The 15228-nt window shown below is 32.5% G+C and overlaps 1 protein-coding gene across 1 annotated transcript; it reads right to left on the reverse strand.

The window, feature by feature from the left end:
- Positions 4644-5489, reverse strand: LOC109347886 (auxin-binding protein ABP19a-like). Its single transcript, XM_019587992.1, has one exon. The coding sequence runs from the start codon at positions 5439-5441 to the stop codon at positions 4815-4817; it is 627 nt and encodes a 208-aa protein (XP_019443537.1). The 5' UTR covers positions 5442-5489; the 3' UTR covers positions 4644-4814.

The raw sequence follows: 15228 nt of genomic DNA on the forward strand, positions 1-15228 counted from the left end.
AGTTATTATTATCCTAAAATCAAATCTAAAGGTGATATGTAAACATATTTGTTTAGATTTTAGGAATATTTTTTGTGTATATAAACAATGTAGTATTGATGAATGAAACATCTGAATCCATTTCTTTAAATGGTATCAGAGCCAATAAAAAAAGTTGAGAAAATGTATATGGCACACATGATGACTGAAGGTGAAAGTTATGTGATATACTCAAGAATCGAATATGCTTAGAAGAAAAAACTTTCACCTTGGATATTTGATAGTGAGTCATCAAATCACATGATAGGGGATTGGCAATACCTGTGCAACGTGAAGGATGTGTCTGAATGTCCTGTTGGACTTCCAAATGGACACACTGCCATCTATACTAAGGAAGAAACAATACAACTTTCTTATAATTTAAATCTTGAACATGTGATGTGTGCACCTCAGTTCAAATTCAACTTGATTTCTATATCACAATTGTCAGATGACTCAAACTATAATGTTCAGTTTACTGGTGATCTGTCTGCTATAGAGGACCGAACCTCGAAGATGCTGATTAGTTCGAGTGAACGAAGGAATGGAGTCTCCCTTTTTCGATTAGCCCTAATGAAGAATGTATGCAAAGTTGAAGGAATGAATGAGCTATAAGTATGACACAACAAGTTAGGACATCTATATTGGAAAACTACTCAACTAACTTTCAATGTTAGTAGAAGTGAAATTAGTAATTTTAAGAATAAAGTATGTGACATATGCCAAAGAGCAAAACAAACTAGAGAAACATTTCCATTGAGAACAATGAAGCTTCTCATATATTTGACTTGATACATTATGATTTATGGGGTACATATAGAACTCGTTCATCTTGTAGAGCTTCATATTTTCTTGCTATTGTTGATGATTGCTCTCATGTAGTATGGATTTATTTGCTAATTGATAAGAAATAAGTCACCAAAGTGCTGACAAATTTATTTTCTATAGTAAAAAATCAATATAACAAACGAGTTAAAACTGTGAGAAGGTATAATGAAACATAATTTATTTGCATGAGAAATTATTTTCTAGATCATAGGATAGTGTTTCAATCTTCATGTATAGCGACACCTTAGCAAAATAGGAGGGTTGAATGCAAACAACGCCATATTCTCAATGTTGCATGAGCTTTACATTTCTAAGGTAATTTGCCTATTTATTTTTGGGGAGAGTGTGTTGACAACAAGGTATTTGATCAATCGTACACCGAGCATAATTTTAAAAGGTAAAACACCATATGAAGTGTTATTTGGAAAAGAACCCTCCTACAATCACTTACGTGCATTTGGTTCTCTATGATTCACTCTAGGGATGGCAACGGGCATGGGCGGGCACGGGTAGTAGCTACCCGCCACCCGTTTCAAAATAGGAGAACATTATCCATACCCGCCCGTACCCGTACGGGTACCCGTGTGTGGGTATGTGCGGGTATTTCTGTGTACCTACAGGCACTCGTTGTACCCGCGGGTTTCCTATATTATAAATAAATTTTTAATTTTTTACTTCTATTATATTTCAAATGAGATAAAACTTAATTATTTTGATACATTTTGATTAGATTGAATATTTGGAAAAAGTACTAAATTTATTGGTGTTTTCTATTTGTGTGATTTTTTGTTCTCATTTCCTTAACAAAAAGTACATATTTTCTTTGTAAAACATGTGTGTTTCTACACATGTAATAATATTTGTAGGGTGTTTCACCACCAAACTCAATAAAATATATAAACAAAGTAAAAGGAAAAAATGTACATAGTGTAATGAATGTTAGAATAATATACTTTTTATTTTAATTAAATATAATATATTAATCATATAAATAACGGTACCCGCATGCATAGGTACCATAATACCCGTACCCACCCGTATGTACTACTGATATTTTTAAAAATCCGTTTATAATATCCACGGGTACCCGTTTGTGATTTGTACCCGTGCCTGTATGGGTTTTACCCGCGGGTACATATTTTTTGCCATCCCTAATTCAATCATAGCCAACACACCAATGGCAACAAATTTGCAAGTCGAAGTCGTAGATGCGCCTTTGTGGGATACCCCTATAGGCAACAGGGTTGGAGAGTTTATGATCTAGAGAATCAAGAATTCTTTATTTCATGAGATGTGCAGTTCTTTAAAAACCAATTTCCATGTCAATATTCCGAAAATAAGAAAGAAATATCTCATTCTTTGTCTATTAATAATATGGTGGACACTAACCTTAATGACATGCAAATACCAACTGACCTTACTCTCGAAAGGGGCATATAAGTACTGTAGCAACCATAGGTGAAGCTTCTAAAAATCAGGACTCTGAACATTCACTTGCGAACAGTCCCATGGTTGACATCTCAGATGTCAATTTTGTGATTTCAGACACCACAATGCCCAATAATCCTGATGAAAATCTATTACTTGGACGCAGACATCATATAAAATAGCCATCAACGAGATTTTAAGGGTATATAACAAACACAATGTAGAAGTTGAGTCTTTTCCCTAGTTCATCATCTCCATCACATCCTTTAGATAGTCCCTATCCTATTGCTCACTATGTAAACTGCGAAAAAATTTCTTTGCCACACAGACACTTCTTTGCATCAATCACTATAAGAAAAGAGCCCTCATACTTTCATGAGGCAGTAAAGAATGCACAATGGAGACATGTTGTGCAAGCTGAAATTGATGCACTGGAACGTAACGATATATGGAGCATGCAACCAATTGGGTGTATCACACCAAGTACAATTCCGATGGCATCATTGAATGATTTAAAGCACATTTAGTTGTGCTCGAAAATCATCAAGAGAAACATATCAACTATAGTGAAACATTTGCTCTTGTCGCAAAAATGGTAACAATGTGAACTATTCTTGTAGTGGCATTAGCCAAATCCTGGTAACTTCATCAAATGGATGTACACAATGCATTTCTACACGGAGATCTCTATGATGAAGTGTCCATTCGCATGCCTTCTGGTTTTTCTATTTCCAACAAAAACGTGGTGTGTAAACTTCGAAAATAGTTGGACGACTTAAGGAAAGCTCCACGTTGCTGGTTCACTAAATTGTCTCATGCACTTGTATCTTATGGATTTAAGCAATCATATCTTGATTATTCTCTGTTCACCTTGCATCAAAAACAGTTTCAACTTGTTATTCTTGTTTATGTCGACGACCTAATCATTTCCGGTAATGATTCCTCATCCATCAAATGGTTTAAAACCTACCTCAACGAATGCTTCCACATGAAAGATCTTGGCACATTGAAGTATTTTCTAAGTATTACGGTTGCTCGAAATCCTACAGGTATTTTTCTCAGTTAGCGTAAGTACATGCTCAATATTATTTCTGAAATTGGACTCCTTGGTGCTAAACCTGCAGGCACCTCATTAGAACAAAATCACCGTCTGTCTCTTGCTACAAGAACTCTTCTTACCATCCCTGAACACTATCGTCGATTGGTTGGGCGATTGATTTATCTATGTTTTACACGTCCAGAGCTTACATTCACTATTCACACACTATCTCAGTTCATGCAGGAACAACGAATTGGACACTAGAAAGTTGCCCTCAGAGTGGTTCGGTTTCTCAAGGACAATCCTGGTTAAGGCATATTACTTTCTCGCAACTATGATCTCCAACTTCATGGATGATGCAACTCCAACATGGCTAGTTGTTCTGTTACACGCTGCTCCATTATTGGTTGGCTGGTCCAATTTGGTCAATCCCCTATCTCTTGGAAGACAAAGAAACAACACATCGTTTCTCGATCGTCGACTGAAGCTGAGTATCGGTCCATTATAACTACTACATGTGAGCTCAAATGGTTAAAAGAGATTTTTTTCAATCTTGGCATCACTCATACCAAACCTATGATTCTTGACTGTGATAGTCAAGCGGCCTTGTATATCACTAAAAATCTGGTATTTCATGAATGCATCAAGCATATAGAAGTCGATTGGCACTTTCAATGTAATGAAGTTCTCCACCATAATATTCTTCCAACCTATGTTTTTACTACTGCTGAACTCAGAGATATCTTCACCAAAGCTTTGGGAAAACCACAGTTTGAATCCTTCTTGGGCCAGTTGGGCATTCTGAATCTCCATGCTCCCACTTGAGGAGGGTAATGTGGTAATAGCAAGCTAAATCCATGTAAACATATTTGTTTAGACTGATTAGGTTGTTATTATCCTAAAATCAAATATGAAGGTGACATGTAAAAGATTTGTTTAGATTGATTAGGTTGTTATTATCCTAAAATCCAATCTGAAGGTGATATGTAAAAAGATTTGTTCAGATTGATTAGGTTATTATTATCCTAAAATCAAATCTGAAGGTGATATGTAAACAAATTTGTTTAGATTTTAAGAATAATTTTTGTGTATATAAACAATGCAGTATTGAATAAAACATCTGAATCCATTTTACCATTTTTACAACTATGTTATTGTGTAGGCTGGATTTAGTAATGTAGGTAAGAAAACAGAAACCAAATATAACTGTGATTTGGGGACAACTTTAACCAACACATGCTTAATTAAAGAAAAAAAAGGGTCGCAATAAAGTATAACGACCGCTTTTGAAATGGAATATCTACAAAATAAACCTTAGATAAACTTAATGTTGACATGCATAGTATGGATAAACTTAGGAGATTGGATTAAATTGTGCAGCAACAATAGCAAACCAGTTACACAGAAATCTTAAGATTGAGATTAGGAACAATGAAAATAAACTGAAACACATGGATACGAGTAAAACAATGATTCACGAACAAATAAAATTAAAATGTCTCTAGCCACTTCCACCAAGAACACTCTTAAGCTTCTTCACTTGTTCAGGATCAAGGAAAGTAGTCTGTGTAATCAAGGAAGAAGAGAAGTTGCTAGCAAACAGTGCAAAATCAAGGATTTGAAGGCCAGGATTTGAGCTACTGAAAACAGCATAAGCAACAGCCTTACTCTTACCATAAGATAATTGAAAATGCAATAACCCTTGTGGCAAAATGAAAAGTTGTCCCTTTGACAATTTTTTCACATACACAGAGTTATCTGATGCTATAAATCCAGCAGTGACAAGACCCTCAGTCACTATTAGTAATTCAGAAGCACCTGGATGAGTATGGAGAGGGATTACACCACCAGGAGCAAGGTCTAACCGTGCTGCAGAAAGACCAAGACCATTAAGGCCTGGAAATTGAGCAACAAATGCAGGGGTTACAGCAGCATTGATTATATTTGAGGTGCTTCCTTCTGCAGCTAAGCCAGCATACACAAAGTCATGTGTGGTTACTTTGGCAGGAGGCTTGCAGGGATAGCCTGAAGGGCCATCCGGACCCTTGAGGTCTGCTACACAAAAGTCATTGACTGAAGCATGGGAAGTGGATAAGAGGAGAGAAAGGAGGAAAAGAATATGAAGCATCGTGGTTGTAAGAATTTTGTTTGAAGGAGGATGTGTGATTAGCTACTTAGATAGTGCTCTTACATATAGGAGCTTTTCTTGCAAGTTGTTGCAAGCTGGAGCCTGTGGACAGGAAAGGGATATTTTAAAATTTTCTTTTTGTTAAAACAAGCAATCAATCAAATATTAAAAGATAATATAGATAAGAGAGAATAACACAAAAAATTTAATAATAATGTTCGGCCAATTTGTATCTACATCACAACATAAAGATTTGTGTTTGTGGTTATTATTATTATTCTACTAGTAGGTTTATGTAACACATAAATATAACCTTCTATTTTAACTCATTTACATCAATCTAATCCCATAACTTATATTATCTTTTTCTAAAAAGAAGAAATGGTTCACTAGAAAATGAGCCATAAGTTATTTTCAAGTTAGTTGATCCAATTAGTTTTTTTGGTTTCAAATAGGTCTCATAAGATTCCCGCATCCAAGAGATAAATATACTATGTTAATTTAAGTTGATGGAGCACACAAATACATTGTTCGTCATCTCTTTTCCTACTTTAGTTGGACGTTGCTAGGGTTGTTGCTGTATCCGTTGGTCATTGTCGTAACTGCTACCGGCCAAGGTTATGTGAGAGATATTTTCAAAATATCTGAATTCACATACCGAGTATATACATATTTTGGTTTCATAATAAATGAAACAAGATGACAATTGGATTTGTGGTTGTAGCCATTGGTAAGGAAGTGAAGGTCACGAGTTTGATCGTCACCTTGGATGGTTTTGTTACGTTTCTGTTCATATTAGTATGAATAAAAATGAAACAATGCAACCACAAGGAAACGAACCAAGAACCTCTACTATGCCAAGCAGTACAACTGCCGTTGGGCTGTAACACCTCCTTAGCATAAAGTTGAATCGTCATAGTATATACCTATTCCGTGAATAAGTGTAGATTCCTAAATGTGTTTCTCTTCACCAAGTGATGTGAATATATCTATAAATAAGAGACACTTCAAGGCATAAAAAAATACGAATTTTGATCTCTAAGAAATCATCTTCCATTTCTCTAATGCACGAGAGAAGTGTAGGAAACATAAATTTTGTAAACTATTTTTGAAAGATATGTTTGGTGTGTTGGTGCAAAAACACATCAAGGTTTTCCAAAGTATCCTGAAGGTGATTCGCTTTTAATCTCATTTGCATCCAATATACTTAAATTGGTGGGGGCGAATCGAACCTAAAGGTTAGTGTGACAACACACGCTTTGGAGGTTTCTACATGCATATTCTCAACTATTTTTTTGTTCAAGTGATGCAACATCTTCCCAACAATTCAAGTTTTTTTCACAAGTTGTTGATATTGTTTCTCCAGGCTGATGAAGGTTGTTATATATTGCATAAGGAGTTGTACAATTTATCAATTGAGGGTCTTGGGTCGGCTATAGTGTACCCGGCAGAGCAGACCACAACCATGGTGAAGAAGATGAACTACTTTTTCGTATTTCACATCACTAAAAATAAATAGAGTTGATAAAAATAATTTAATTGTTGTATATCCAAAACTTATGAGACTTATTTGAAACAAAAAAAACTTACAGAATTAAATAGCGACCTTAAAAACTAAAGGGATCTGTGTTTGGATTTTGTCTATATTTTTAACTAGGGATATCCTTGCTCGTGGGCAATTATACTGTAGTGATTCATTAACATTATATGGGCCGTGAAACATTAACTAACAAGTTTTAATGTAGACATTTTTAAGCGGTCAAACATGAGAAATTGAGTTAACTCCCGACCTTGGTGGTACAAGAAAACCGTTTTTGCATTATAAAATTTTGCATATCCTATGGTTTTACAATAATGATTAACACAAATGATTGTTCATTATGAATTAATGTATATGTCATAATAATTAAAAATGTTAATGAGCTACTACATAATGACTGTATTTATGCAGTAATAATCAATGTTAAATTAAAATAAACTAAACCAAACATAGCTGGTAGATACTTTAGTAAATGATGACAGATTCAGAATGAGACCTACACAAACAACTTGTGGGATTCTAAAGCGCATTCACGCTGATAAGGTCACCCTTTAGCATCAGACATTGAAAGACAGAGAAATAAGAAACTAAAAGGGACCATTTCCAATAACTATACCATTTGGTGGGGTAAAAATGATTGGCATTTAGGTCTCTGGCTGAAACGCGATATATTTTTGTCGGATAAAGCGCTATTTACTCAAAGCAACTGTCTTACAAAAAATACTCCATATTAAATTGAATATAAATCTAACCAATCAACATTATAATATTAATACAAATTAAATATAATTTTAAAAAACATGACTGTATACAATTAAATAATAATATAAAAAATTATATTAATAGTAATTAAAAATAAATCAAATTCTTTCCATCGTATAGCAATCCTTTCTAACATAAGTAGAAAAAATATAAAGTCAAACAGGTTATTGTGAAAATGTTCACTGATAAGTCAACTATTTTCTTAATTTTAGTGAAGCCTGATACATTTTCAGAGTGCTAAAGCAAGACTACAACAGAACGTGAAGAATGAGAAATCAATTACGATGTGGTCCAAACTCACGTGGAAAAAAGTGGAAGCACAAAACAGACATTTTGACAGCTAAATGGATTGCTGTACGTTCAATAGGAACCAAGTGAATGTGTGGATAAGAGAAAAGTCATTCATCATGCTAAGATATCTCAGCAGTATTATCCCATATTCACGATGTTTTCCAATTGAGGAAATGAAGCATAATTTCATAGGCAGTTTGTCTCTTAAGGTGTTAGTTTTTGGCTTAAGATTTACATCCTAAATTACATTTAAGAAACAATTGGAAATATTTGAAGGGTTTGTTAGAAATTCATAATTTGTAATTAAGATGAATATCATATATTTAATACAAGTGATCTTATTAGTGACAACCTATAAGACTTCTGAAACTGATAAATGATATAAGCTTAATGAGTGGATACTCAAATAGTTGGCTTATAGGAGATAATGAGAAATCTATAAGCTAACGCATAAGGAACAGTTATGGTCCCCAAGATACCAAATCACAATAGTTTGATCTCCCCATTAGAGAGAAAACGAATGTCCCAAAATGAATTCATGATTTGGTTGAGGAAGACCATCATATCAAAACTCTCTCAAAAGATATATCAAATGAGTAAATCCGAGAACATGGATTCAGATATGCCTTTGTATCATTGTTTTATATTATGTGTGAGAATCATGAGATTTAAGATCTGAGGACTGATTTATTTACCAAGTGATGAGGAATTTCTAACAAGTGGTATCATAATTGTGAAGAAGATCTTTGCTCCTGACCTTGGCAAGGTTTTGATGAAGACACCAAAATCACCAAAAAGAAGAAAAGGAAGAATACTTATGAAGACAAAGAAGATTAAAGCTTCAAGAAAATTAGATTAACTCTCTATAGGTACGCCTATCATAAAACTCTTAAATATACAAAGTAGTAATGCTCAAACTATTTTTAAAGAAAAATGAAACAATTTAAAAATACTCAAAATATTTTCCAAAATAGTGTGTAACGGGTTACTTCATCTAAGTAACAAGTTACATGTGTGAGAAAAAGAGTTATTCAACTTTAAACTGTTCAGAGTAATCCATTACTGCCTTTGAGTAACAGATTACCAGTTTTACAAAAGTTGAGTAACCGATTACCCAAATAGTGTAATCGATTACTCTAATTCGTTTTTTAAAAGAACAGTAAACAGAGAGTTTGAGTAATCAATTACCCACTATTAGTAATCGATTACCCACTATCAGTAATCGATTACCGAGCGCTGTTACATGAGATTTCCTATTTCAAAATGAAATGTTTTCCCTCCAAACGAAATCTCTTACAACTCTTATACAATGTCCAAAACCTCTTAAATTTATTCTAAGGGTGTTTGGAAAGTCTATATAAAGACTCTAACTCTCACAACACAGACACACAACATATACACAACTCTTATAAAATTTCCAAACGCTCTTAAACTTATTATGAAGTTATTTTTCTACACTTTTGGCAACTAGCACTCAAACTTTCAAAAGTTATTTTTATGAAGTTGCTTAGGAAGTGTTTCAAAGTTTTATAAACTTAAAGAGCATTATTACTAAGTATTCAAAAGAGTTGATTGGATTGCAAGTGTTATTATATTTCATACTTGTAAAGGCAATCCAAAGCCATCATTGAAATTCTTCATTCATTGTAATAACTTTCTTTCACGGGGTGTGAATAGAAAGAAGATAAAGTTACTTGGAATGATGTTTTCCAAATGTATAAATATTAGTGAGTGTGTAAGGTACATAGAGATCTCGAGGTGAGATATTGTAATTACAACTCATAATATTTAGTCGAAAATCTCTTGTGCTACAAGAGTACTGGATGTAGCCTTCGGTGGGCAAGAAGGTGAACTTTTCCAGCTTGAGGTTGTTGTGATGTCTGAAATTACTGATTAAAGTTAATATATATATATAGAGGTTACGATTAATACTTAAAATTGTATATAATTTATCATGTTATTGCGTGAAAGTGAATATATATAGGGTTATATATATATATATATATATTTTTAAAATATGCATTATCATATTCGATTTGAAATTTTGATAATGATTTACATCTATTTTTATACTTTTGAACCTGAATTTACTTTGCATTTGATTAAGATTACATCTATTTTTATGTGTTGATATATATGTAATATATTTTTTTGCTTTGAAATTATATTGTGGGATTAAATTTGTTAATCATAAAAGATATCAAATCTGAATGTTTTAATTCCAAAATTATATTTTTTTATAATGGACCATAATGTTTACCTTTTGTTTGGTAATTATTTTTGAATTAATTGATGCAATATGTTCTCAAAGCAATCTCTATTGTGGAAATCAAGTAAAATTACACAAATGATGAGATTATTTATGTGAATTGTGTTCGGTACAAAGGAATACACAATTTGGCCAAATAATAACATACTTGTAATGATAAATATATAACAATTATAAAGTTTTTTTCCATGTGAATAATTGTCGATCCATATATATATATATATATATATATTATGTGCACGAATGTCTTACTATTAGACATTGACTTTTGTCACTTTATAATTTTACAATTTACTAAAATATATGTATAAGGTATATATGGGTTAAGTCGTGTTTTTGTTTTATACATATATAATATGGAATTCATGGCCTTACATATATATTGTGAATTAAAATATATATATATATATATATATATATATATATATATAATTGTTTCCAGCTTGAGGTTGTTGTGATGTCTGAAATTACTGATTAAAGTTAATATATATATATAGAGGTTACGATTAATACTTAAAATTGTATATAATTTATCATGTTATTGCGTGAAAGTGAATATATATAGGGTTATATATATATATATATATATTTTTAAAATATGCATTATCATATTCGATTTGAAATTTTGATAATGATTTACATCTATTTTTATACTTTTGAACCTGAATTTACTTTGCATTTGATTAAGATTACATCTATTTTTATGTGTTGATATATATGTAATATATTTTTTTGCTTTGAAATTATATTGTGGGATTAAATTTGTTAATCATAAAAGATATCAAATCTGAATGTTTTAATTCCAAAATTATATTTTTTTATAATGGACCATAATGTTTACCTTTTGTTTGGTAATTATTTTTGAATTAATTGATGCAATATGTTCTCAAAGCAATCTCTATTGTGGAAATCAAGTAAAATTACACAAATGATGAGATTATTTATGTGAATTGTGTTCGGTACAAAGGAATACACAATTTGGCCAAATAATAACATACTTGTAATGATAAATATATAACAATTATAAAGTTTTTTTCCATGTGAATAATTGTCGATCCAAAGAAATGCTATTGTTTGACACGACTAGTTGTTAATATTTGATCATTACGTTGAGAGTACAACTTACAAATTATTTTCTCAGTCCAAAACACTAGAAATTGATGTTGTGCTATATTGGATTTAATCAGAGTATAAACACACCTAGAGGGGTGAATATGTGTAGCACAATCAAATTATCAATTTTCCGGTTTTTGTAGAGTTTTGAAAATCACCGGTTTAATCGATTAAACAAGAAGATAATCGATTATTGACAACTACGTCTTAATCAATTAACAACTGTTTTAAACAATTATCTTGATAGTTAGGTTTCTTGAAAACGTAACATTTTCGACAGAAAATTCGGACAATTCAATCTTTACAAACTTATACTGCTTAATCAGATAATAAACAATTAATCTAAAACAATTAAGATATTCAAGAATCAATTTGAAATGTAAAGACTTGAAATGTAAAAGAGATAAGGAAAGAGAAACAAAACCAACAATTTTTTATCCTGATTCGTTTGTGAGTCCACTTGTAAACTACGTCCTGGTCTCCCGTCTAATCTAGGAGATTTTTCTTCACTAAGAAACAAAGTAATATTCAATTACAAGTACGCTTAGAGTTACACTTTCACATACACTTCCTTCTTAGATCTAGAGCCAAGCTACACGGTTTGACTTCTAACACGCCTCTTTCAGATACTCCACACCTACTCGTTGTGTATCCCTAGTCGATTCTTGCTCACAAGCAAGACCTTTGTGAAATGGTGAAGACTCGTCAACCTAATCTCAGCTAGAACAAATTTTCTTTTAAACTCTCCAAATTTGTTGTCTCAACACTTTTTCAAGTTACAAGCACCGAACTGTGCCAATATGAACAAGTAATACTAAATCTCAAACCTTATCAGAAAATCTCAAAAGACCTAATAGAAAATATGGATTTATGCAAAGTTTGTATGAAAAATATTTTGACAATTGAATGCTCAAAAATTACTTCCTAAGAAGCTTATCTTCTAATCCCTATTTTGCAGAATAAACACTTAAACTTTTGCTAAACACAATTTTTCAGATGAAACTCTTGAAAATTTTAAAATCTCTCTCTTTTTGCTTATGGGTAAAACTATAGCTTTTAAAGTAAATTGAATTTAATTGACCTTAATCGATTAACATTTTTAAAAATAACATGTTTTCTTTAGTAAGAATATTTAATCGATTAAGCTCTAGTATAATCGATTAACAAGGCTAAGTGCTTCAAACCAATAGCTACTGTAGTTCAATTAATTGATCCATAAAATTATTTAATCGATTAACGAGTACTAAAGACTACTCAATCAATTAAACTATATCTTTAATCAATTAATCAGTGTCAATAAAAAGCTTAAAGTTAACTTATGCAAGGTAAAACCTTCTAAATGATGTATGCACATGCAATGAATGATTTCAAAACAAATACAATTTTAATGCACTATAATCATGTATACTTAAGTGAATTGCATGCATACTATCTATTAAGGATGGATGATTCTCATTTTTAAGTTTTATTCAATTTTTAAGCTTTGTGAGATTCTCAGCCTAGGTTTACCTAACCTAGACTCGAACTAGGCAATCATCTTAGATATCTCAGGACATCTAAAAATACAAAGACTTTCCTAATTCTAGATAACATTGAGTCTCCAGCTTGTCGTTTGATGCGTTGAGTCAATCTTCAATCTTTACTTAATTCATTGCCTTCATAAAAAATTTATTGTAGATCGCACTTGCAAACTTTGACTCCTCTTGCAATATCAATCTCCCCCTTTTATATGATGATAAACTTTTAACTGCTTTGCACTTTGAAGCTTGATTTTGATTAACTTTTGTTGCTTAGATTGTGAATATAGAAATGTCAATATAGCACAACTCCCCCTCACTTAGTTCTCCCCCTTACTCCATGAATGAAGATTGGATAGGATTGTTTGGATTGTTATGGAAGCATGAACAACAACCTGCAAAACTTCAAACAACACTTTCTCCCCCTTTTGGCATGATCAAAAAGAAATTTCATCAAGTATAACCAAAATAAAGGAAAGATTACTGATTTTTCCTGATTTTAATCAATTAAGGGACCTATTAATGGATTAAAAACAGTTTAGAAACTTGAACAAGTGCACATAGTCTGTAGTTAATCGGTTAATGTATGCATTTAATCGATTAATCATACTTAGATTAATAGTTCTAGATGGTAGTGAGTATGCTTAAAATATCATTAGCATTTGAGTAGAGCAAACAATTGAAATATCACACATATATATAATAAACAAACCATTCATCAAAGTCATATATTTGCATCAAATAGTTCGAAAATTTAAAAACATGGTAACGCGAAATACACAATAATCCAAACATAAGTTCAGCCAAACACATACTAAGTCATAAAATGAAACATCAATAAACCATAACTATAATCATAACCACATACAGACACTAAAGCTTAATCAAACTTAGACACATCTAAGCTAAACTACTCTTGTGGTGGAGGTGGGGATGGTGGAGTGAGTTGATAGCTTCTAAGCAGAAAGATAAATCGATCAAACTCATGTGAAGTCCTTTCTTCTTGCATTTGGAACTCAACCTTCATTGCATCCCTCAAGGACTGAAAACTAGCTTCTATGTGTTCGTTTAGGCGTTGCTCCATGGTATCCAGCTGCGTGGAGCTGACTACAGATTGGTGAGACATACTTGATGTCTCAACTAGTGGTTGAGCAGTGTTCTGTTCAGGCTGGTCTTCATGTCCTTCATCCTCTACAATTTCCAATTCCACGGTTGTAAGATATTCTTGGTACTTCCAGGTACCTCTATACTTTTAAATGCCCATTTTGTGAATTAGATTATCACTCACAAGGTGCTCACGAGAATTTTTTGCCATCATTCCGTATCCAATACATCCATCTCTAGATGATCAATGATCCTTGATATAAAAATTCCATATGCAAGTAATTGTGATGAAGACGAAGCAATGTCATACATGATCTTTAGAATATCAGTAGGCCAGTTGACAATTATACCTTCCCTCACAACAAACATTAATTTCAAATCATTGACTATCGGTTGAGCATGGTTGGTGTTTCGTTGAGCCATAATATACGCAATCATATAATGCATAAGACGGTTCTCTACCGTGAGTGACCCAACTTTGGTAAGCTCACCCTGTACATAATATTGAGAGCCCTATAGATATGATTTATACAATATAACAACATCAAATTTTCCCAATGTTCATCTTCACAATAACCTAAGGGAGCTCCAAAACTTGATAAACCTCCAACTTCCATAATCAGGTTGTCATCCAAAGTAATCAATTTCCCCTAACCATAGTCACATACATACCCTATCTAAACTGAAAGTTACTATAAAATTCTCTAACTAGTGATGGATAAATGTTACCATTTAACTCGAGGAAAGTTGTTGCTCCTTGAACATCCAATTGTTGAGTGAATTGAAGACCTTATTCAACCAGCCAAGCCATGTTAAAATATCTAATATAGGTCAATTTTCTCATATGGTATTTTGCAAATCTAGATGCTTGGAGAGATGGAGAATAATATGGATCCCTCTTAGGAGCAGAGAACCCTCCAGGCTTGTTGACTTGAGTTTGTTTTGTAGATGTCTTTATCCTTACACATCTTGATTCACTAATTGTGTGTTAAAGGATGACTTAATTGTGATTCACTATGGTTAGAGTTTTGGATTGGGAAGATGGTTTCTGGAAGAATTTTGTAAAGAGGAAACACGATCTGAAGGGTTAGGGTTTCAATTTTGAGAACTCTAAATCTGAATTTGAAACTGTTTACTTTTGTCATTAATTGATTAATTGGTTTGTTAATCAATTAATATTTTTAACATACA

This window comes from Lupinus angustifolius, chromosome LG05 (genome assembly GCF_001865875.1).
Source record: "Lupinus angustifolius cultivar Tanjil chromosome LG05, LupAngTanjil_v1.0, whole genome shotgun sequence".
Lineage (NCBI taxonomy): Eukaryota > Viridiplantae > Streptophyta > Magnoliopsida > Fabales > Fabaceae > Lupinus > Lupinus angustifolius.